This window comes from Syngnathus acus, chromosome 17 (genome assembly GCF_901709675.1).
Source record: "Syngnathus acus chromosome 17, fSynAcu1.2, whole genome shotgun sequence".
NCBI classification, from domain to species: domain Eukaryota; kingdom Metazoa; phylum Chordata; class Actinopteri; order Syngnathiformes; family Syngnathidae; genus Syngnathus; species Syngnathus acus.
In genome coordinates, this window is record NC_051102.1 from 10,683,416 (window position 1) to 10,707,610 (window position 24,195).

Below are 24,195 nucleotides of genomic sequence, written 5' to 3' on the forward strand. Positions count from 1 at the left end.
CCTGTAGCCACAATCGGCTCTTCCATCTGATTAGCCTTCTCCTTGAAGCTCCCCTCTTTTACTTGAGATAAAAATATTTCATTCCGGGAATTATTTCACGTGTATTTATGTCTCGTCAGCCATTATGGATTCTTCTTCTTCTTTGCCATCTAAGAGGCCAGTCTTAATGATGTTGTCTTCCAATGTAACTCCCATGAGTGAATATCTCGGCTACTTGTTTCTGATGTCGTGTCCAAATACAGAGTGAAGGATGACATTCAAAACTTACTTATGGCTGAGCTCAATGGGGACTATAACTTGAGGCATTGCATCTGTACGCCAGTCAAGTCTCTTTGCTGCTTTACCTGCGCAACAGCGGTAGAGGACACAACCCAGTCACTCTCAATTTTTATCTTCTTTGAGATTTTGATCTGAGGCTCGTACTGCTGTTGCGTGTGCCAAATGGGATTGAGCTCCTTCACTGCCAATCAGCTTCTTACCTTTTATCCTCTTGTAGCCTGACTCTTTCCCTTCCAACCGTCACAGGTGGAAACAATGTGTGGCTTCTTTTTCAAATGGCTTGCCTCTTTGGAGCTGATAATTACTCCGATCCAGCTTTTTTTTTTTTACATCATCAGCTTTTGCACTGCTCCGTCAGTGACAAGAGGCTCTTCACACTGTGTGTCTCCACAATTGCACACATCAATAGCGAGCACCGTCTCTGTCATGCAAATAAGTTTCCTAATTTGCTATCTCATTAGCAAAAGGCTTGTTTGAGTTGCTTGCTTTTTAGCCGCGTATCGCCGTGTCAATCCCAGATGGCGAGGGTGGTAATCACGCCACATAAAATAGCTTTTAGCTCTGATTTATTGTCACTGATTGCCCTTTTTGTCAAGTACACTGTGTACAAAAACATTTATTACAATCATGACTATGTGACGTTTGCTACTGAAACAAAACGATTGAAACCAAATGAAATCTGCCTTTATAATTGCATCCAAGGACATGTGTACACTATCCTAGAAAATCAGCTGCATCTGTTGAGAAAGAATATTGATGCCACAAATATATTTTCAAGGATTCAACTTGTTTAGACACATGAAGAAGTCATTTATTTCACTATGCAGGTGCAAAAGAAACAAAGTAAGTCAGTCAAGCAGAAACGACTCAACTTAATAACGACGAACAACGAATAAATCAAATTAAAAGTTGAAACAAAAAGCAAATATATCTGCAGATATCACTCATCAATCAAAAGTGATCAAAAGTTCATTTGAACTGCCACTCAGCAACTCATTTTTATCCAACTGATATATTTGGCATTTACCTTGAGGGGGATTATTACTTTGTTCCACCTTTTTTGGCGCAGTTATTTCACGTTATCTTGCCAAATAAATCAATTGTTATGACAAGTGCGGCATGAACCTGATCAAAACATGTCACGTACATGGGGGCCAGTATTCAGTGATTACATTTTATTGAAAAATATTAATCATCCAAAGCCACTATAAATATGTATGTATACAAAAATAAGTACTGTATAAATCATGATATTGGTTTTTTCCTCCTATCTAAACTGAGAATCATTTGGTTAAAATCCCCAATCTTGTTAGTATTAAGCACCAAAAAAAAAAAATTTTTATTTTTTTTTTTACTGAGACTTTCTTCAAACAACCAAGCAGCAATTAAAATAATCAAACCACATAATTCCCAAATCGATTAATTTGTGCTGCGATAAATTCAACTGGATTACATTGTTTTCATTTCCATTTCACATGTAAGAGGCAACATTTCCTTTTTCTGCTTCAATTAATCCGATACACCATTAAATTGCTCCTTTGACAGATGAGCTTCCTCTTTGTTATGTTGACTACTTGTTTCAATATGCAGAAGGGGGAAGAGAAAAAAAATTGGCACAGAGAAAAATGTCAACACTGCATCTTCCTGAAATCGAGTTCTGCTTATGCTTTTGGTGGAGTTTTCCTGTTAGCCCAATATTTACTCACAGGAAACTTGATAACAGCATGAATCATAAACATCTTTAGGCAAATTCCCGATTTTCAAATGGGGCCTGGCACGTCATTTTATGTGGCTCGTGAAAGCAAAATATGAAATATGAAAAATATTGCTAAAATATTGAAATTGAAAATTGTCGTCACTTTGAAAAGTGTAAAGATATTTCAAGCCGTTTGAGTTAAACAGTCGCCCTTTAAAATAAATGTAATCATATTTGAACAGTTTCTTTACTGGCTTTCTATTTCAAACCTAATTCAGTTGCCGATACACATTTTCTGAACATCATTCACAGTTGCAAACCTTGCCTTTCAGATTCAACAGTTAAAAAAAAAAAAAATTCATGCTGGTTTTGATATCTAAACTGAAATCCTGATCTTCAAAGTAAAGCATCTATCTCACTGGGGAGTCAGATTTACACAGTTTGTTGGCCCAGATGATGGTCTTGTTGAAGTGGCGGCTGTCAGCTCAGTATGTTTGTGAGACGGGCGTTCTGTCCCACATTTAAAGATCATCTTGAGCGCTAATCGACAACAACTCTGTTTGAATGATCCTGTCTGTTTTGTGTGTGTAACAGGGACGTCGGCACATGTTGCTCTCCGCCCAGCCAATTTTGTCCAAAGCTTGCATGGCCACACCAAAAGCGAATTGCATCTTGGTTCCATACTGACAAGATGAAATTTATGGAGTGGCAAACCCAAACAAAAGAAAGGAAAAAGGCTGTTTCAGATATCACAATAAAGATTTCAATTGTTATTTTGAAATAGAATGTGTGACATTACATTTACTTGTATGGACATAAATGCCGATCTGAAGATTTTGAGCACATTGCTTTGATCCTTTTTTTTTTTTCCTTCTCAGTTCTGTCATTGCCACAACGCCTAGTTGACGCCGTGCTGTCGATGCCAGACGCATTTGTTTGCACACCTGTTCAAAATATGCATTTGATGTGAGCCTGGCACCGAATGTAATAATATCAACTTTTATCAGAGGGAATTATCTGAGAAAGGAACAGTACCTCCCTTTAATAAACACAGCACAAGAAGTGGAAAATACTCATAATGTGCTCTGCCTTGGTGTTGCATTGATATTAACTTTCAGGTCCATCCATGTTCCTCCCTTCACCAATGAATTTAAACTGTGGGTCGTCAATTCATGTTCAATCTTTATATGTACAACACTTATTTCAGCTCCATTTAGATTTGTAAGCAAATAAAGTTGTCATTGCTTGTTTTTTTATATATATATATATATATAGAGAGAGAGTAAATTTAGTTGGCCTAAATTACATTTTTATTAAAACATCACTTTGGAGTGTTCAAGCACAAGACTCGTTTTCTTTTATCGCTCTCTAACCCTCAAGTATGTAAAATCAAATGCTGTGTTAACTAAATAGAATTTTATCGGTTTAAATATTGCTACACAGCAGGTGAGAAGCATCATTTTGAAACGCTTTTCAAGAAAATTGAGGTGTTTATCTAAGATGTTTTTTTTCCCCCTAATCATGAGATTCCCTCATAATATTTCTCCCATTTTCTGCCTTAGGTATGTGGTCCTTCTCTGTCTCGGAGCTAGCCATCCCAGGTGCTGAAATAGGACGTATCTCAGCAAGCGACGCTGACCTTGGCGAAAACGCCAAGTTGGAGTATACGATCTTGGAGGGGGAGACGGGTGACACGTTCAACATCACAGGAGTCAACCAAGAGGCCATCCTCATACTAAACAAGGTGAGCCAAGGATCTACTAAAATGCCTCTTTCATCAAATCAAAATCAAAGATGAAATTGCTCCATTTTCATAATAGTGGAGCTTTGTGTTGACAGAACAGTTGTTTCTAAATACTGTCGGCACTTTCAGTCCATCTATAGCACCAAAAAAAATCATCAAATGTATTCCAAATGGGTTAGAATTATATTATGACAAGCTATAGCTGTCTTTCAGCCAGAGTTTCCATTTAGAATATTTATATGTGTAGAATGAAAAACTGCCATTCCGTTCTGTGTTCAGCTGGCTAATAGTTCCCCAAAGTACAAAGATAGATTATGACCATTTTGAGCAGTCATTTGCTAACGTGGCTGTCATCTGGAATAATTCCAGCTTCATGAAGATGTGTGGCTAGACGAGTGATGAGTGTAGTCACCTGCTCCTTACCATTACGGTTTCGTCAAGTGCATACTGCATGCACATCTGTTTCTGGATGGACAAGTAGGTCTCAATCATACATGTAGTAACTGAGTGGTGAGTGGGGGATGGACTATATGAGATATTATGCAGCCGCTCAAAAGTCGGACATTTGAAAAATAGAAATGCTCACTTTATACCGTCACCCCGGTATGTGATTTTAACGAGCACAAGCACAAGTGCATAAAGGCTGACTGATATATCAGGTCTTCTTTTGTGACATAATAACATGTTCCATTATTACCGTTAAACAAGACATACAGTTGAAAGAAGTTGCCCCTCTACGCGACTATTAGTATAATATACTAATCGCAGCATTGGTTCAGAGAGACCCCATGTAGTAATTAAAGATTCTGTCTTCACAAAGATATGAATGCTTAGTATTGAATTTTTCAGAGAGGTATTCATTTGAGCCGACAGCGGCACCTTCAATTATGAATCTTCACGTTTGGAATGAGTTGAAATTGCCATCAATCTGTTCCAGTCAATATAAGATCACCTTATGTTTTTTTGTTTTAATCAGGAAAGTGAAAACTGCCATTTTTTATTTTGAATGATCAAGTTTGAAGCAATCTGTAAATGATGAATTGCAATTGGAAGACCCCTTTTTCATATACGCCCCTATTTCTTGTTGTGATGACTGGAAGACCTGAAAAGAATCAGTACAATCTGAAACACGTCATATACATTGCCTGAATGGCCAACATGAATGAAGTTGGTCGTGAAACAAAAAGGCTATTTCTTACATATTTATCAATTGATCTTTTTATTGAGATCCATGTTGTTCCACCCTCAAACACAAGCTATTTTCAGTTGGTATAAATGTAAATAGAACGTGCATAGCAAATCCATTCTTTTGATTTGTCTCAGCTCAGATGTGCAGGATTCATGAAAAACAATCCAAACTTAGAAGAGGTTTTGCAGAACAGGATTGTTTTTCACCAATCTCCTTTGAAGTGAAGCAGAGAATTGAGGAGAGGGCAGCTATAGTACACCATGCTGGAAGAAAGAAATTGAAAGTTAGGCGCAGAGTGATGAGAAAGAAAAGGGATGAATAAAAAGTGGAGAAGATGAGAGGGAAGCTCAAATGAGGTCCTGTGAAGCAGTGACAGGACAGAGTGCCGGAACAAGGATGTTAGATGAAACTACGTGTTAGGACAGAAGGTAAAAGGTACAGAGAAGCACGGACAAACCACTTATACATCCAAGTCCAATAGAAAAAAAAAAACCTTTGACAATGAGGTGGTCTGAAAGCAACAAGAGGCAAAAAAGTGATCAATTGCCTATGAAAGTAAAATCACACTTCAACATTGGACCTGAGCCACATCCGATTTATTTTGTGCTATTCAACCGCAGTCTGTCAGAGTGCTTGGGAGGGATGTTGTTTTGCGTTACCGTATTGACTTTATATTTGACTTCAATTGAATCCCCCTTGAAAGTAGACATTTGCCGCAATGACGTGAGCTCCTATTTACTGACGTCTCCATGAAATGGATCGAATGCCTGCGATGAGCAAATCTATCCAACAAATAGCACAACAAACCTGATTAGATTTTTTTTTTTTTTTGAAACTGCATTCATTTTTTTTTTTTATTTCATTTAAGGCAATAATGAGCTGTGTGCTCCATGTCAATATGTGCAGTCAGCAGGTTGATGTGTTGAATGAGATGATGTGTTTGCCCCCCCCCCCCCCCCCCCCCGAGAGCAGGAGAGACTTCCAAGCGGAACAATTTGTGTTGCCACCAAGTTGGCCTTGACCTCTGCTCGTCACCTCGCCGCTGTGTGTTGAATCTCTTCGACAGACAATCAAAGATTGCACGCATACAAATTCCGGACACGAGTGGATACGCACAACTGATAAAGCACCGAGAGACAAGTGCACACAGGCACATAATACCACACACTTGACCTTGTTCAAACTATGAGGAGAGAGGATATGAGGTGAGATTGCTGGCTAAAGAAGGATGGAAGGAAAGATGCTGAGTGCGACTTGCTTGTCGACTTCAGTAGGAAGATGTCATATGGCAGGTGCGTTCAAGCCAAAATAGAGAAAAGGAGCCCATGGAAACTATAGTTCAAATGAGCTTGGAAGACTATGAGAAGACTGCAGGCAAAAGAAGCTGAGATGCATCCGGACAGCCAAACATGGGGAGGACATGGAAATGCGAAAAGGCGGGTCATTAAAATCCTGCGAGTCTAGCTGGCGGCTGAAGCTGCCTGCTGCTTATCACTGCTTATTTACTTTCTGTCCCACAGCAATAAGAAAGCATCTATCTCTCCTCCTATTGTCCTCCTCGCCCTCTCCTGCCATCATCAGCCCACTGTCTCTATGCATTTAGTTAGTCTCTGAGCGATGTGCCGACATGAAACGCACAAGTTGAAATGCAAACTCACATCTTACAAAGATCTTTGGCACACAGTCAGGATTGTTGTCTGTGACTAAGACTTATTCTCACACGCATTAATATACATTTCAAATGAATTCAGTATTTCTAGATTGATCAAATGTCTCTTTTTAATTCTTGTGTTTTTCTATTCATTGGCGAGCATGCAGCCCGCAGCCCGTTCATTTACGAAAAATGCTCGACATATTGCACCTAATTGAGTTTTGATGGAGCATACGAACAAGGCAAAAGTAGAAGTGGAAGGTAATTGGAGAATTAGCATAGGCCTCTGTGCTGTAATTGCTCCTTGACTTCAGTAGTGCCTTCTAATGTGGTTGAGGGAAATATCTAGTGGGTGGTGTTCACTACTCATTCAAATAATCGAAGGTTTGAGAAAAACACAATCCGCTATCTCTTTACACAAGTACAATTCATAATAATCTTTCAATAAACAGTATGATTAAAAACGACATATTATGCAGTATGATAGATATCATGCAGTGCCATTTTCTGCATTGAATAAAATCATTTTCATCATTTTGGAACGAGTTAATTGTATTTACATTGGTTGGAATGGAAACAGATGATTTCAAATGGGTGTTTGGAGTTACAAGTGTGGTCGTGGAACTAATTCAATTCTCATCTCAGGGTACAACTGTTTGTTTCGAGGTGTGCAAATTTATGCAAGCAGGTTATTGGCTGTTTATTCTTTATCTTTATTTTGTACAAGTTATAGGTCAGATTAATGTGGAAGAGGCTCTTGGTCTGATTTGTTTATATTGCAAAAAATGTTTTCGGGGTGTGCAAATGTATGCAATTATTGGTTGTTTATTCTTTATCTTTATTTATTTATTCTTTATTTCAATTTTTTTTACAAGTTATAGGTCATTTTATTGTGGAAGAGGCTCTTGGTCTGATTTGTTTACATTGCAAAAAGCTAGCATGTGCATTTTTCTATCCACTTCATGGAGATCAATCAAGCTAATGATTTTTCAGGAGCTTCCCATTTGAGGTGTGTTCCATTTGAACAGCTGTGAGCTCTGCCAGCCTATTATTTATGCACCTTCAGAATCTCACCATATACCTGAGGGACAAGCAAGCATGTGCATATGCCAGTTTGAGGTTATTATTTCCATATGCCCCAACTTAAAACGCTTTGCTAATCCACGGTCACACGCCAGCAGCGAGCCCAGGATTATCTGTGTTTGTTTTCTCACGAGGAAAGATTGTGTTCCTATTCGCAGAGGAAGAAAGCCATGGAGGGAATGAAGAGAGTGAGCAATGTCCTGGTCAAAAGTTGAAAACTGGAAGCTTTCTACATTTGAGAGCAGGTGGGGGGGAAAAAGGGTGATGCATAACATGAGTCTATCAGAGAAGAAGACTGACGACAGCAGAGGAAGAACAAAGTCAAAAGGGAGATTACCAAGATGCTTTGTTCTCTCAATTTGTGGAGTTATGCTGATTGTCAGAAATGTCCAAAGCGCTTGTCATCACACAAATGCAATTTATGCTTTTCATTTTGGATGTACAGTAAAAAAAAAAAAAAAAAAAAAAGAGACCAAGGACAGCAGGACACACACAAAGAATAAATGTGTGATGCACACGCTATCTGGTCAGCACAAGGATTCTCTCTGTGTTCAAATGATCATTGACTTTTCAGTACATCATCAATTACAGAAGAGACAGCCAGGCTGGAGAACCACCGTGTAACATCTTGCCGAGCTCGGCGAGTCTTGTGCGTCGACTGAGCCAAACACACCCACGCTGTAAACTGAGCATGTCTGCCTCTGGGTCAGCTTCTTCTGCATCATGACTCCAGCTAGTTGGTTAGCTAATTCATTTTTTCTAATTGTCAGAAGCATTAAAAATGGAAATTACACAGTATGATCAACTAGATGTTTCAGAATGTGTTAGCGTTCGGGGGGAAAAATACCCAGACATAAAAATATAAAAACAAATTCCCATTGGTCTTCTCTCTAGCAGGGTATGCATTCCGTTACAGCACGGGTGGGTGTCAACCCAAGGCCCGGGGGCCGGTTCCGGCCCACCACTTCACCGTATGTGGCCCACAAAAGCAAAATAATGTGTCAACTCGATGTTACTTGTTAAGATAGCAAAACTCTATATTGTCTTTCCTTTTAATAACAGTGAGATATTGCAACTTTTTTTTTTGTTATAATCCCAATTTTAAAATCATTTCAAAAATTGTTTTCTGCTGTGTGTACCCATTCGATTCTATTTAAGTCATTAATAGTCCCACAAGGGGAAATTGCTCAAGCTAGGGCCTTGGATTCAACTTGGGTGTCTACTCTGATACATGAACTTTTGAGTTCGACGTTGTGTTATATTTCAATCTGGCCTTTCTGTCGTTTTCTTCTGCTGTGCCCTGTTCCATCAAGTCTTTTGCAAAGAGTACAGTGATATGATTGTGATACGTATGTTCTCTCCTACTCTTTGGAGGTGGTCACTCATGGTGGTTTTGATGTCTGAAGGAGATTAAGGTTGTGCCCATGATTAAGATGAGCCTGAGATCTCCTCGACCCGCTTCTTCGTCAGTGCAATCGTCAAGAGGGTGATGTTTTCTTTCTGCCATCTCTACTCTCCTTTGCACAATGTCTTTGTCCTTCTCTGTGGCAAGACCAAAGCAGACGGTGATGGATGATCAGTGAAGTCAATCAGTGTCTGCTGTGTAGAAATGCAGCCCCAACAGCTCCCGTGTTTACTTGGTTGCTGCAAAGTACATCCTCAACTGGGCCATTTTGAGTCCCTGAGATTTGACTCCACAGGAAATCAAACGGCTCAACTGTTGACACACGGCAGATGGAAATTCCACAGCCTTGAGTGTGTTCTACTCCAGATTGTATTTTTTTGCAAACTCATTGCTGTCTTCGATGATTGTTGTGTTGTGCAAGCTTCAAGAGCTTGACGGGTGGATGGACGAGTTGTTTGTCTGGAGAGAGAACACATTTTTTCATCCACGATTATATTCATCCGTCCGCAGCCCTCATTTGAACATTTACCAGCCTAGTGCAGTACATTGCCTCCCGTGTGATCTTCTATAACAACCTGCCATGAATTCCACTCTATAAAATCTTGTGTATTATTTGTTTCCTCAGTCATTTTAATCCCTCATGAGGAAATTTAACGCACACTCAGCCGTATGTATATGCTGCGCACCTCCCGGGGAAATAACCGCTTGCCAGTCGGCCTGCTCATTACGGCTCAAATAAATGGATTATCTTATAGAGAATGTCAAAAAAGACCCTGAAGAATTATTAACTCCAATCATGTTGAATTGAAAACTGAGCGTCTGGAGGGTGCGGAATATAAAAATGTGAAAATGTGAACCAGTGAAAATGAAAATATTAATAAACGCCAGTCAAATAATTGATGTAGTGGGAGATAAGTGTTTCCTCATTGTTCGGACGAATGAGGGTGAAGCTTTTGAGTGTGTGTTGTGTGGTTTGTTCGAGCGTTCCCCCCTTTCACCGACACATTAGGAAAAAGAGATGGGTGGGCGATGGAGTGTGTCACAACGGCATGGGGGAGGCAAATTGGCATGTGCCGGATGAAAAAAGGAGGGCGATGAGGATGAGTGTATACTCACAGTGCAAGCGACACCTCTCCTCCCCTGACTGATTTTCGACTCCTTCCTGTAATAGGAACCATATTAAGAGAACTTTTTTTTTTTTTTTTTTCTTCCTGACACAATACACAAATGCACGCCCACTGTCTTTGTCTTTGCCTCTCTCGCCAACACGTTTGTTTTGTTCTGTGGGAGTATCCCAGCAATGACTTTGTTTTCTCTCTTTCAATATAACATTTCTCTTTTCTGGCCGAAAAGTGCTGACTTCCTGCGATGCAGTTTGCTGAGGTTTACAGCTCACGGAGAAGGGGATGTGGTGGAATAGAAAATGAGAGATTAGAAATAAAGAGAGGAGGAAGCAGGATATCAATATTCCCACTGAAGCCTGAATCCACACATTTATTTTTTTTTCGACTGGAATTTGATAGCAAATATTCTGCAAAGCCAGAGATCCTATTTCTTTTCGGAAATGATACACGCTTACAGACGTACAGCTGTGACAGAAGATCTAAAAGCGTACACATTGAAAAAGGGCCACTCGGAGCAACTCCTAAACACAGCCACCCTCGTGGATGTTTTCCACACCAAAACAATCTCCTACGCGTGTCTATTTGTCCACTCCCTGTAACAAGCTGCTCTGCAGAGATGATCAGAGCTCATATTTTGTTGCTTATAGCAGGCTCACAATTACACGGCCACCTTAGGCAAATAAGTATAAATAAATAAAGAAGTCATTTGGAACAAGCAACTATTACGCTAACAAGGTCCAATCTGAAACACAATGTTTGCTCTGGCGTAAAGAAGGCTTTCCACGCAATCATGATGATCAAAGTAGATGAGTTGTCATGGTAATGTCTCAATTTAAATTGTACCGAGGCAGCAACAGGCCCTTCTGTGTGAACTTTGCGTGCTCTTCAATTGAGTCTCTGCCCACTAATACTTAGTGTCATCAAAATAATATGTAGTAATATTTATGAATTAATGGTTCGGTTCGGAAACCGATCTTTTATTCTGAAACATCACAGCTATAAATTACAACCCATGGTGAAATCTGTATTGCACAATCTTTCATAGGTCCAACTTAAACAAAAAATGTCGTTAGCTACTATACTAAAAAGGTGTCAAAAAATAATGTATATTGAGAGACACATAAAGCCTAATTAATAAGTCTAATTAAATTTTGCAATTGACCAGTGTAATTATTTGTTTTAAATATTTCTGCTATTGATATGCAAACAAACACTTGCAGTATTTGGAGGCTGAAAATAGCGTGTAAAGGGGAAAACAAATCTCATTTGCATATTGATCCTCTTTCAATTGCTACCATTACAGAATCCATACAGCAATGGATTCAAAGCTCAAGTGGTTCATTTTCTCTCCTAATTTCTCTCCAGGCCGTCGACTACGAAAGCCGCAGTTCCTACTCTTTCTCTGTGGAGGTTCTCAATCCCACCGTGGACCCTCGCTTTTTGCGTCGAGGATCTATTAAAGACAGAGCTTCAATCAGAGTCGCGGTGCTGGATGCGGACGAACCGCCAAGGTTCTCCAGGTCACGCTACCACATGGACGTTTCGGAAAACTGCCCTCCAGCCTGCACTGTGGGCCGAGTCAGTGCTGTTGACCCAGACACCGGTCTGACTAATAACATCAGGTATATTCCAATTTCATAGAAGTGTAGAGCGCACAGCAAAACCGAAAAGAAACATCCGTATATATTCATTTTGTGATTTTGTTTGACGCACACGTCCATTTTTAAATACAGCTGCCTTCAAAATTTTTTTTCCTATTGCGTTTGTTTGAGAGTTCAAAGTGCTATCATTTCACCAAACTCCCAATTTAAATATTTTTTTTATCATAATATAACAGCACTACTGTATTTTTCATTTGATCTCTCTGAGGAAAAAAGATCACCATTGATTTCCAGCTACATTTGTAAATGGAGGATATTCAGCCCCTTGGCTTGAAGCTTAGCAACGGTTACTGCTAAACAAATTATTGAAGCGAACCAAAAGCCCACTCAGTGTTCCCCAGAGCCAGAAAGCAACCACAGAAGCTTGTGCAGATCCTAAGCTTTTTTGTTGCAGAAGGTTATTCCAACAGTTTTGAGGATGGCAAGGCGGTAATTTGTCTGCAACACAAATGTACTCCCAATTAGCATGGGCAAAAGTGCTACGAGTAAGTGTGTGGGGAGGAACGATGTATAAAAAAGATATTCAAATGATCTGTAGCACTTCAAAAGACTCCCTATCATCTTTGATAATCTCCCTATATTAATACTTTGGCCATTTGAATGCAGACTTCCTCTTATCGCTCCCTTGCACACTGAGCCCCGTTTTCTCCTGCTTTTTTCTCTTCCCTTCAGCGTCACTCTTTTGTTGTACTTTACCTCTCTATGCCCTGCTTTTTTTGTGCCTTACTTTCCCTCTCTCTCTCACTCTCTCTCTCTCGCGGGCTATTTTTCTTCTTTGCTTTTCTCCAGGTTCTCTATTGATCCTCAGTCCGATCCAGAGGCTCTCTTTCGCATCACCCCAGACTCCGGCCTCATCACCACAGCCATGGAACTCGACCGGGAACGTGAGCACTGGCACAACATATCTATCATTGCCACCCAGAGAGGTTAGTTGAGTGTTTTGAATATTTAAAAGCATACGAAATTTGGATACAGCTCTAATATTGGCTTAACCTGTACATGTGTATGGAATATGATAACTTGTACATTTTGCACCAACTATTCAGACTAATTCATTTGTGAGCAGACATCCGGCTTGCATAAAGTTTGCAGACCTCAATTTCATATTTACTGTGAAGAAATGAAGCCTTAAACTTGCTTCATGAACCAGTTACTGTATACACTGACTTGACATTTAAACCAACAGTGCCATCTAGAGGAGACAACAACCGGTTCATGAGGCCAATTTGAAGCTTCATTTTCTCATCTCGAATAAATACCAAATTCTCACACCAAATTCCTTCTACAGTTTCTAGAACTGTCTCCCCCTGGATAAAGTTCCTCTTTGCTCCAAATATATTCCGGACTTGCTGTGTGAGTCGTGTTGTGTTGACAGAGGAGCACAGCAAGTTTCTGTCTCCAATAATGAGCCCCATCTAATAAAGAAATTGTTGAGGCAGTGTGCTCAGCGGGTCTCACGATGGCCGGCCACAGGCACACACTTCACCCCTATGGCTTTATGAGCTATTTTCACCAATGGGAAACCTTGATTTTGGTTCTGTTTGTGCAGGTTAGCCAGAATTGTGTCACTACTGCAGCCTAAAATGCAACAGTGAGCTCTGAATGGGCACATTTGAAGCACGGCTGTGAGAGCGAGCGCGTTCAAGTGTGTCAATCCGAGCCAATGAGCTCCGGAAGACCCTCCGCTAATCCATTTGAACCCCACTCTTGCGCAACTCCATGCATATTGACTGTTCTCCGCATCGTGGCTCTCACACACTTCAGGCTGTTGTGCTTCCTCAGAATGGAGCGCTTGTGTGTCTTGCGCAGTGGAAACATCCAATATTTTCCAGCTGAGGACCTGAGTGCTGCAGCTGCAGCAGCAGCAGCAGCAGCCAAATCAGACTTTATATTCAGCAAAGCCACAAATGGGATCTGAGTGCTAAGGTTTGGATTAACACCAAAATGCTTGCGTTTACCCACAAGTACAATTGAGCCGATTTAATGGGGTGCGTATTGCACCTTTGTGTGCATTCAAAGGGATGTTTATTGCTTCTGGGAATTTTCTTCATCGAATTTTATATTTGGAGCGCTTTGTGTGGACTTTGTGTTGTAAACAATCTGTGTCTTAATTGCTTTTTCAGACAACCCCAGCCAGGTGTCCCGGGTTCCGGTTGCAATCGAGACATTGGACCTGAATGACAATGCTCCGGAGCTGGACAGACAGTACACGACGGCCATGTGTGACTCATCGACCATTGGAAAGGTATTCATATTTTCTTGCTCTATGTCGTCAATTACAATGATTAATAATCAAATGTTCACAGTGTATTGTAAAACAACAACCAATCCGATATTATAAGATAGAATTCACAAACGCCTGTTCCTTGTTTGCTAAAGACTGAGCACAAAATTAGCATTGTTAGGAATGCTTCTCTTTGTTAAACAGGAATTTGCTCGAAAACGTTCTTTTGCATTTGTCCGATTGATTCAAGTCCTACCAAAACTATCCATAGCATCTCCGTGCTCGCTCCTTAATTTCCACTTTTGTCTTTAAGCAGTTACATGACTGGGTATTAGTGAGACGACAGTACATTAAAAAAAAAAGTACGGTATCCTCAAATGGGTTGCAGTGTGTACACATACGTATCTCTGTGTGACAAGTCATTAGTCACAACACAATCCAATATTCACACACAGCAACCGATACCATAATGTGGCCATGCATAGTCACTCACGAGGCATGCAAAACCTCTTGGGCTCTGCATTCCCCAAACGTGCGCTCAAATCATCTCTAAAAGGATGTCTTGCATAGTAATGACTGGTGTTTTTCATTAAAAAGAAATTAGCCATCAGCTTTGGCTGATGTAAGACATCCTTTCCCATTCATTTTCTTACCGCTGCCACTATGTGCAAATGCAGCGATGCTCTTACCAAATTGAAAGCCATATAGCAGCATATTTGTGCAAGGCCATTCATGTCAGCCAGTTATTCATTTGGTGTGTGTTACACTCGGTTGGCGTGTATTGCTATACTAATTGTTTGGCTTGTTTTGATTTCTGCTGACGCCGGCTAATGGCTTATTGCTTGCTAAAAAGCAATGTGTGTGTGTGTTTCTCTCATTACTCTTTCTTTCTCATCTTGCTGCTTTTCCAACCCTGCCCTTACACACTCGCACACACCCCCCCCATTTCTGCTGGCCCCTCTATCTCTGGGTTTCAGGTGGTGCAGGTGTTGCGGGCGATTGATAGAGATGAAGGCGGGAATGACAGCACTGTGTATTTCAGCATCCCTCCGGAGTCCAGCGCAGCCCTCAACTTCAGTGTCAGGGACAGTGGTGGTACGCACTCAATTATAAGTCACGATATTTGTCTCAATTCCTTCATTGTTTCCTCACATGTTCTTTTCTTCATTTCTCTTAATGACACGTTTTTATGTCTAGCCCTTCCTAGACGGAGAAAAAACAAATAGGGAAAACAAACAACAAAACGGCATAGTTATTCCAATTTGTTTTTCTTTGGACATTTACTTAATTGCTTTCATTTTTGACTCGGGGTTGTTTTGATTAATAGTTATGCTAATGATCAGGCTGCACAGTTCATTTGGCGCCGTTAACATTTCTGAAGCCTTTTTTTATGAAAACATCTCAAATCCTAATCACATGGTGCAAACCTGCAAGAATGGAGCAAATTGTTTTTTGCTGTATACATCAGGATTGGGATCTTTTGAACCAAGAAAAATCCAAATGTTATTCTGTCAATATTTGGAAAATTGGGATTTTATTTATTTTCTCCTCTGCAGGTACCACAGCAAGTTTGGTCCTGCTGTCTCAGCTGCAGCCACTGTCCCGTTCCCCGTCTTCCACCATAACACTTTATGTGCCACTGGTTCTAAGAGATGGGACATCAGGTCTCACCAGCACCGGCACTGTCACGGTGTCTGTCTGTCCCTGCCTGAGAGGAGGGGCAAAGACTCGAGAGAGGGAAAAGGACAAACAGGCTGAAGGTGAATGGGACTGGGAAAAAGAAACCGTTTGTCTCCCCCAGCACTCCACGTCGCCTTCGCCTGGCCTCAGCACTGCAGCTCTGCTGGCCATATTGGCATGCGTTGCAACGCTATTGGGTAAGTATCAAAGTCACAGAGAGTGAATGCTTTTCTTTCTTAAACAAATGAATTTATACTTTAGTTATAGAAATGCCACAAAGCTCTTTGACGCAAATCTACATATCAAAAGACAAAGACTTTCCAGCCATTTATCCTTCACCACATGCTCACGTGCCAAATCTCCATATGAAAGTATCAAAGCGGTTGTGTGAATATTTCATAGCTGCTTGAATAGAAGGGTTTTTGGTTTTTTTTGCCAATCACTTGTAAAATAACTATTGTCCTTGATTTTCTTGGCTGGTGTTGTGGGTAGCCACACAATGAAATGTCACTTCCACCTGAGCAGGAATTCACAACTACTCCATTGAATAATGTCTGGCTTCTGAGAAAGTGTTGGTTCATGGCCAGCGTGCTTGTCGTTTCTATTCACTCCGTTGAATCCCTGCTCATTCCTTGTTGATAGGGACATTATCATTCTGGATGGGACCTGTTCAATCACAAAGGAGGGAGGGAGGGAGGGAGGGAGGCATTAATGTGTGAAGGTGATGCAGAGAGCCTTTGAGCGGATAAACAAGTCGACCAAATTCAAGTACGGAAAATGTTTGAGCAATAAAGTCAACTGACTTCGTCCACACTAGCAAGGACAATCAATATCTAAATAAAGATTGCAATTGCGCATTTAATGGCAAGAATGATTTTGATTTTGTGACTTTTGATCAGAGTGTGGATTGACGCTTTTACGGTGTGATTTTGGAAACCAAACTTGATTGCTCACGACTTTCTCGGCATTTATTTCTTTTTTTGGGGGGCGCATCGGAGGGAGCGTTTCACTCTCGCACCTGCTTTCTGCACTGATCCAAAATCCAGTCTGAGATTAAATGGAATAAAAATGCTTTTGAATTTGGGCCGATTCCTTCCAATTCCTTCAAATCTCATCTCGACTGGCTGTGTTCCACCGTAGCTCCCCAGCCAAATGTACTAACATCAATGAAAATCCATCAAAATTGCCGCAGTGTGTTTTCTTCCCCATCAAACGCTGTTGTGCATTTTGGAACTGCACAGTCATGGGAGAATACCGTCAAGGTTCCATTTGCCTGGCTGGAGCTCAAAGTCAATTACAAAGTGGTGGCTTGCAGCCTGCTGATATGATACACCTGCCCTCTAACCCAAGGCCGCCTCTGAATTTGTTTTGTCTCACCCCTTTGTCTTCCTTCATTTTCCTCCATCTTCCTCCTTATTTCCCCTGTGACCCCCTTTGACCCTTTTTCATCCTTCTTCTTTTCAATTTCATCCCTCAATTTTCCCACCACCGCAGCAGTGAGTGCCCTGTCATTGTCATTGAGGCGTCAGAAGCATGACTCGCTGTCACCACTGGAGGATGATGACGTCCGTGAGAACATCATCACCTATGACGACGAGGGCGGCGGCGAGGCTGACACGGCCGCCTTTGATATTGCCGCGCTCCAGAGCGCCCCCCACAGTTCACGCTCACGAGGCTATCGCACACTGGACAGCAGGAACGTGTAAGTTGATATGGTTCATGTTGTTCTTCTTCAAATGTGTTAGGATTGTAGAGGCGGAGCCAAATTCTGCCTGCAGGTAGACTGAGTATAGTTTACATTTCAACAGTGGATTGATTATCATGATGACAAATGGATATCGAAGGCAATGAGTCAGTGGAACTATTTGTTTGTTCTGCAGTCGGATGCTCATGCATCATCAACACACCTTTGTGCGGTGACACTTATGGGTTCAGTTCATTGCGACACCCCTCGCTCGTGACTAGCTGCTTACCGCACACTAAAAGGAACAATTTACTGCTTCAGAGTGGAAGCTTTAATCTTGGCCGGTACAATAATTGAACCACTTTTGGAAGCAATCAAGCCACAACTCCCAGGTCATAATCAGGCGCCATCAAACGGCTGATGTGTAGTGCTATCAAGCCCGGCCGGCAGTCCTGGTGGACCACAATGTTGTTCTTGTTTTGTTCGAGCTTGTTTATGCCCTGCTACATCAATGACCCACTTTGATGTTGCTTGAAACATTTTATTGCCTTTGGTCTAATAATGAGTTTCAGTGAATTCATGCAAGTCCTATTGAGAGCCCATAAAAAGAAGGAAGGCTGGCTGGCTTTAGTTGATCAAACTTTAATTATTTATTCTTTTGCAATTTATGGAGGTAGACACAGGTACATGAAACGCCCTCGCCAATAGAATGCAATTGCCTGCAATGGATTCCACTTGCCAAACAAATGTATTCAGTTAGTCTGTGTAAGGCTTGAAAAACGTTGCATTTTTTATCGTCACCGCTTACGTGATGATGGTCAAGTCGATGTTGATTAAAAGATGACGTCATTAATTTGACTTCTCCTGCTCTTAATTGCCTGCCTTAAACCTCCAAATAGAAGTTCTGAAAATGTGCCTAGAAACAAAAATCAGTTTGCAGTGCAAATTTAAGAGAGAAAAAAAAAAAAGATGACTTGGTTGTTTGTTACTAAGTGAGCTGAATTAAGTCATCAGTTACGCAAATACATGATTGTTCTATAGAATTCGAAAATATGTTCTAGCTACAATCAACCTCCTCCTTGTATGTTTATTATTTGGAAAAACCCTTGCTTCAGGTCCCTAGGATTATCACAAAATAAAAACGTATTTGTTCCTCAAATGATTAGCATAATTGCTCCTAGGTTTAAAAAAAAAAAAAGTCATTTCCAGCCTGTAGTTTTGTGTCTTCCAGACGTTACAGCCAACGTGGCCAGGATAAAAGTCGCACCTGCAGCTGGGCTCAGAATCCAGTTGTTGAACACAACTACTCCGGTCCGGGAGGACCCTTTTACGGTCGCCTCTGCTACAGCAGCCACACCTTGCCAGTTCTACGCCGCACACCGGGCGAAACATTTGAACCGGGTCTGGCAGAGCTCGGATACCGCTTTCCCGGAGGCCAACCGGACCACTCATTGGTCATCCAAAACCAAGGTGCCATGGTTGGCCCAATAGAGTCAGGTGCCGTGTACATAACCCCCACAGATGTCAGCACGGGAAGCCGAACAGGAAGTCATGCGGGCAGCCGCGATGGCACCGCAACCCAAAGCGGGGTGAGCACATCGGATGAAGGAACACCACGGACTAGTGACAGCCAGGAGAAACGGCGAGGGATGGGAACATCCAGCAACTGCACTGAGGACAGCAGTGAAGACAAAGTCAACCACGGTCATGACATGGACTGGGTAAGCATCTTTTCATCGAGCTCAGACTTTCCGTCGCGATACCTGCCATTATTTCAATCACGGACTATAATTACTTGCATTTTTATTTTATGAATGAATCAAATCTACTGAATAATGAGTGAGATATGAAATAATCATCAGGTTGGGGTTGAACTCATTGTCATTTAATCTTGTACATTCAGGACAAAGCTGGTGATGAGTCAGGCATGTCAGCACATTTATTTCCTGCCATTCATTCTCTTTTGTGTGCCGTATTTATTTCTTAGGCCAAAGCACATGCTCTGTCGTCATTTCATTTTCAAATATTTGATCTCTTAATCATTCCAACTCACAGGGCAGTGATCAATGAATCTATCCACTTTCTTTTTCTGTTTTGCTCAATGTCTGCCTCTCATTTGGTCTCAATCGATATTGCCATCACTCTTCTTTGGCCATGTTTTTGTCTTGTCTTACCAAATGACCCTCCATCCATGGTCCATCCATCCTTGTAGTTCTTCACCCTACTCCAAACCCGGACTGAAACTTCTCGTGCTCACCTACATCCCATCCAGGTGCAGTCGGAGACACTACCGAGGGAGCATAACCTGGTCCTGACACGATCCGGCTCCATGATTGGCCAGGGTCATGGGGTAGGAGGCTGGGTGTGCGATTCGGCCACCCTCCCCGCGGCGGGGCGCAAGGCTTCCCGTGCCGGTCTGTCTTCAAAAGGTCCTGAGTTTGAATGCAACGGAGGGAACGGAAATGGAAGTGGTCCACCCTCCGCTGACGGACAACAGAAAGCTACCAATGTTCGCAATTACGCCAGCGTTTTGCAGGCGGAGGTACGCAGGCAGAAGGAGTCCCCCGGCGGTCTGGAGCGAGGAGGACGAGAGATGGGGAGCAACTTTGTCGTGGCAAGGCCCGAAAGAGAAGCTGGTGGCATATCACTGACTGGCAGTCCACCTGTCTACCCAGAATCGCCTGGTCTGATTGGAGACTGGCGAGATCGGGTGACTTTGGGTGGCTATGTTGTGGCAAGAATGGATATGACCCCGCAGCTATTGCCCTTCCCTGGTCAGCCTCGAGGAGCTTATGGAGGAGTGCTGGGCATTGGCCCTGGTTGGGTTCCAGGTATTGAGGCGGCCAGAGCAACACCAGGGACTGGAGGTCCCCCTTTGGCTCTGAGAGTGGGTGAATTCTTACGCCTGCGTCTCGCCCAGGTCACCTTCGACCCTTCGCAACCACCGTATGACTCCGTGCAGATCTACGGCCTGGAGGGTACCGGGTCCCGAGCTGGATCCCTGAGCTCGCTTGAGAGCGAAGGAGAGAAGGATGCGGATAAGGAGGACTGGGGTGCCGGAATGGAGGAGTGGGGGCCCCAGTTCCACAAGTTAGCTCAACTCTTCCGAGACCGAGAGAAAGAGAGCGAAGAAAAGGAAAGAGTTGAAGACAGTCCCAAGGAGGAGCCAGATAAAAGAGAGGGGGAAAGGAAGAAGAGAGGGATCGATATGAAGGGGAAAACCGAGGAGTGATAAAAAAGAGGGGTACAAGGGAGGGAAGAGAATGATGAAAAGACTACCACGACTAGACTCATGTGAAGAGAAGTTAAAGGGGAGAAAGATGAAGAGGCAAAGTAATAAAAAGAGACAGAGAAAAATGAGCCCAGGGAGGGTGAAGAAAGCCAGGCAAGGAGAGCGAGTGATTGATGTAATTTAAAGCAATAAGTGTTGTGAAGCACTGATATGGTCCAGCACAGACAATGCAGAGGATGCTTCTGCTGGCTGGCTGGCTGGCGGGCTGGCGGCGCCAACTATTTCTTCAAATTTAGGACAAAGAAAAGCAACCCGGATAAACAATACACAATTGAATCCGGACAAACAAGAGGAAACACGGATTGTCGTTTAAATGTGTGTTTAGGTCGGTGACAAAGTAGGAATAACCTTGTGATGGTCTTCTGAGCATACCTATGTGTGATTCTACAAAATAACTGGAAGATGATGATGAAAGAAAAATAATATACAGTGATACCTTGACTTCAAACGTTTACGTTCTGTGACCGCGAATCAACGGAAAGGCCAATCATTTGTTCCGCTACCCCAGAAACTTCCATCAAAATATTTCCATTGGAAAAATAGTACTGGAGAGCAGGGGTCACCAATCTTTTGGAAACTAACACTTGGCTCCTGATTAGTATGAAGGACTACACCAATTATATCTGTTATATACATTTTTCTGAACACACTGATCACGTTAATGATTTTTCACAGTGATTAGGAAGATGATAATGACGTCATTTTGATACATCTCTGCTGGTATTTGCATTTTCAAATGATACAACAGTCCTAGAGAATCACAATGTGCCTGAAACACCCCTCCACTAGAGTATTGTACTACATAAATACAATCAAATACACTAAGTCAACTTGTTTTCATCATGTCATGCTTCAATTCAGTGGACATTGTGTTGTTTCTTCCAGCGTGTGTGTGCCAGGCGCAATATATGATTAAAACACCGATGATGAAACGCAAAGAAAACGGCTGTAACTACGCTTCAGTAATATATATGAAGAATATATGTCTGTGGTTGGTGTGATATACCCTGTCTGCATGTGTTGCTGCGCCATTTGTGTTCAAAGCTCGTTTCTTTAAATGTTTCTAACTACCATGATTGATGCCAATTTCATTAGCTTGGATCCAGCATTTCCCATTATGTCTTTACATCAAGATTGCGATACTTTGGTTAAATATACGCCTTGTAATTCTTTGTTGTTTTAGATTTAGTTTGACAGTAGACTTCGACTAACAGTGGCAACAAACCAAACAGTTACCTGAGCTTTGGCATTTTGTTACGAGGTTTGCCACAATCATTTCAAAATGGAGTGCCTGATGCTCCCTGGTCTATAAAAGAAAGAAAGAAAATTGTTCTTACCGCTGTCTTGTAATTCAAAAACTCGAGTTGGAGCACTTGTAAGTCAAGGTATCACTGTATATTGTAATGTAGATACATTGCAAAATATGATTTTTTTTTCCCCCCAATCTTTTCGACATAAGAATCAAAATAATCCAGTTTTTGCCCTCAAAATGAAAGAAAGTAAATTTAACATCCCTATTGTGGCAGGTAGATGAAATATCAAACAAGTTGGTCTGCCTCGCCACGAGGTGAGAACGATACTTTGCAAAAATGCTTTTAACAAAGCAGTGCATACTTTATTCACTACAATGTACCTGCATTACATCCTCTTTTTCTTTCCGATTTGTTCCTGGGCTACTATGAGATATGATGTGCTGAACAGAGCACTAGATATATTTGAATATATCATGAAATATAAAGTGGATAAGGTAACAAGAGATGAAGCGGTTGGGGAATGAGACCACTGGAAAAGAAAAAACACACACAAAAAAAACGTTATATTCAGTTTCCAGTGGCAGAAGGGTCAAATTTTCAGCTTGCTGCTTGACTCTAAATGAAAATGATGAATCATTCACATACTATGAAAGACTCCTTTCAGCCCTCAAGGAAAACATTGAAATGATTTTCGGATGTGCTCGCCCCCCACCATCACCACAACTCCCTTTCATTTCCCATCTCTGAATAGAACTCATTTACACTCTTTGATTGTACGAAAGTCAGTTCTAAAAAGCAAACACATCTACTGTATGGAGTAGTGATGATCCCATTGCTAATATCGTCAATGTTTTATAGAAAAACTATTTTTTATGTCTAACCAACAGCTCGATTACAATGACTGCATGATTTTTTTGATCAAAGATTTCAAACAAAACACCTTGTCAAAAAATCCAACTTTAAATCTCATACTGCCCAAATAAACATCCTTGTCGTTTAAAAAACACCATGATGGCTCTTTTTTTATTTTCTTGTAAAAGGTCAGGATGCAACTGTTTTTTTTTCTCAGCTCCAATGCACTTTCATATTGTGTCGGATAATGATTTATGTTCAAGATCACCGTTGTCTTTATACGATGTGGATTCAAGAATTGATACCATATTTGACTGTATGTAAAAACAATGTAAATAGTGCTGGATATTATTGAAGAAAGAGACAATGACAGATGACCTTTATCTTAGCTTATTATTGGTGTCCAAATGGATCACTGTTGGAACTGTAGATTAGAATCAACTAAACTGGATTCAACAGCCGTGTGGACTGAACACAGTGTATTCTTTGTTTGTGCAATGTGTGGACAGGACTGGATTTTGTTTTGTGGCAACTCTGAGCCACTCGCTGGTACTTGTGGCCACTGAAGTTTATTGTGCAAAATATTAGTCACTGGATGCTTCAGCACGGTCTGATCCCACTGAGAAACCTTTTTTGATGAAAAGGCAGTGAAGTGGATCGAAAGTCTATTAAAATGCTAAAACAAAAGTCCAGTTTAAAGAGTTTTTCTAAAAGTGCATAACGCTCTGATATGGAATTAAGAATTGGTTTGGAATCGTTCATAGTTCACATCTTGAATGCAGTTTGATGTTCACCAGGGCAGTAATATTGAAAGCAATTTATTTTGAAAGGAGACACTGAAATGTAAACACTCCTTTGGGATTCTACCTGACAATCTAAATTTGGACATGAGTGCTTTTCAACGTCATAAAGGACTAATATTTATGACAACTTGCACAATCTGTTGTCATTTTAATCTATCAATGGGTATCCACACTATAATTACTTGCATAATGAGTCATTTAAATTGAGTGCTGTATCTAATATTTGGAATGCTGGTTTAAAAAGGGAGCAAGCACAAGAATGATAGAGTGAAAGCCTCCAAGGTTAAAAATGTCCAAATAATCCCCCCAAATTAGAAATATATACACATATGTATGTATTTACAGCTCATTTCTTGCCATGGTGAAATTGGCTTGTGCATTGTTCCAGGCCTCATTCCGCCTACATGCAGCTTGCTGAGTCAATGCCGAGCTTGGCTTCCGTTGGATTTCTACTGGCATGAGGCTGCTTCCTCACCTTCCTCATGTCGATAGCAAGTTTTAGTGTGGACTGAAAAGCAACATCATTTCAATCACTGTGAAGCCAAACACTGCATGATCGTGAATAATGACTTGGG

At 41.4% G+C, this 24,195-nt stretch overlaps 1 protein-coding gene across 3 annotated transcripts in view; it reads left to right on the forward strand.

Annotated features, from left to right (window-relative positions):
* LOC119136751 overlaps window positions 1-21,368 on the forward strand; it is a 97,330-nt gene extending 75,962 nt beyond the window's left edge. For 2 of the 3 annotated variants that reach the window (XM_037275464.1, XM_037275465.1), the window contains exons 7-15: window positions 3,538-3,719; window positions 11,537-11,793; window positions 12,622-12,758; window positions 13,956-14,077; window positions 15,034-15,151; window positions 15,613-15,933; window positions 17,231-17,438; window positions 18,652-19,141; window positions 19,693-21,368. In XM_037275464.1, coding sequence (XP_037131359.1) covers window positions 3,538-3,719; window positions 11,537-11,793; window positions 12,622-12,758; window positions 13,956-14,077; window positions 15,034-15,151; window positions 15,613-15,933; window positions 17,231-17,438; window positions 18,652-19,141; window positions 19,693-20,652 — 2,795 coding nt within the window. In that variant the 3' untranslated portion in view covers window positions 20,653-21,368. The remainder of the gene's footprint in view (window positions 1-3,537; window positions 3,720-11,536; window positions 11,794-12,621; window positions 12,759-13,955; window positions 14,078-15,033; window positions 15,152-15,612; window positions 15,934-17,230; window positions 17,439-18,651; window positions 19,142-19,692) is intronic. The other variant, XM_037275466.1, reaches the window with a different exon arrangement.
* The last annotated feature ends 2,827 nt before the right edge of the window (window positions 21,369-24,195 follow it).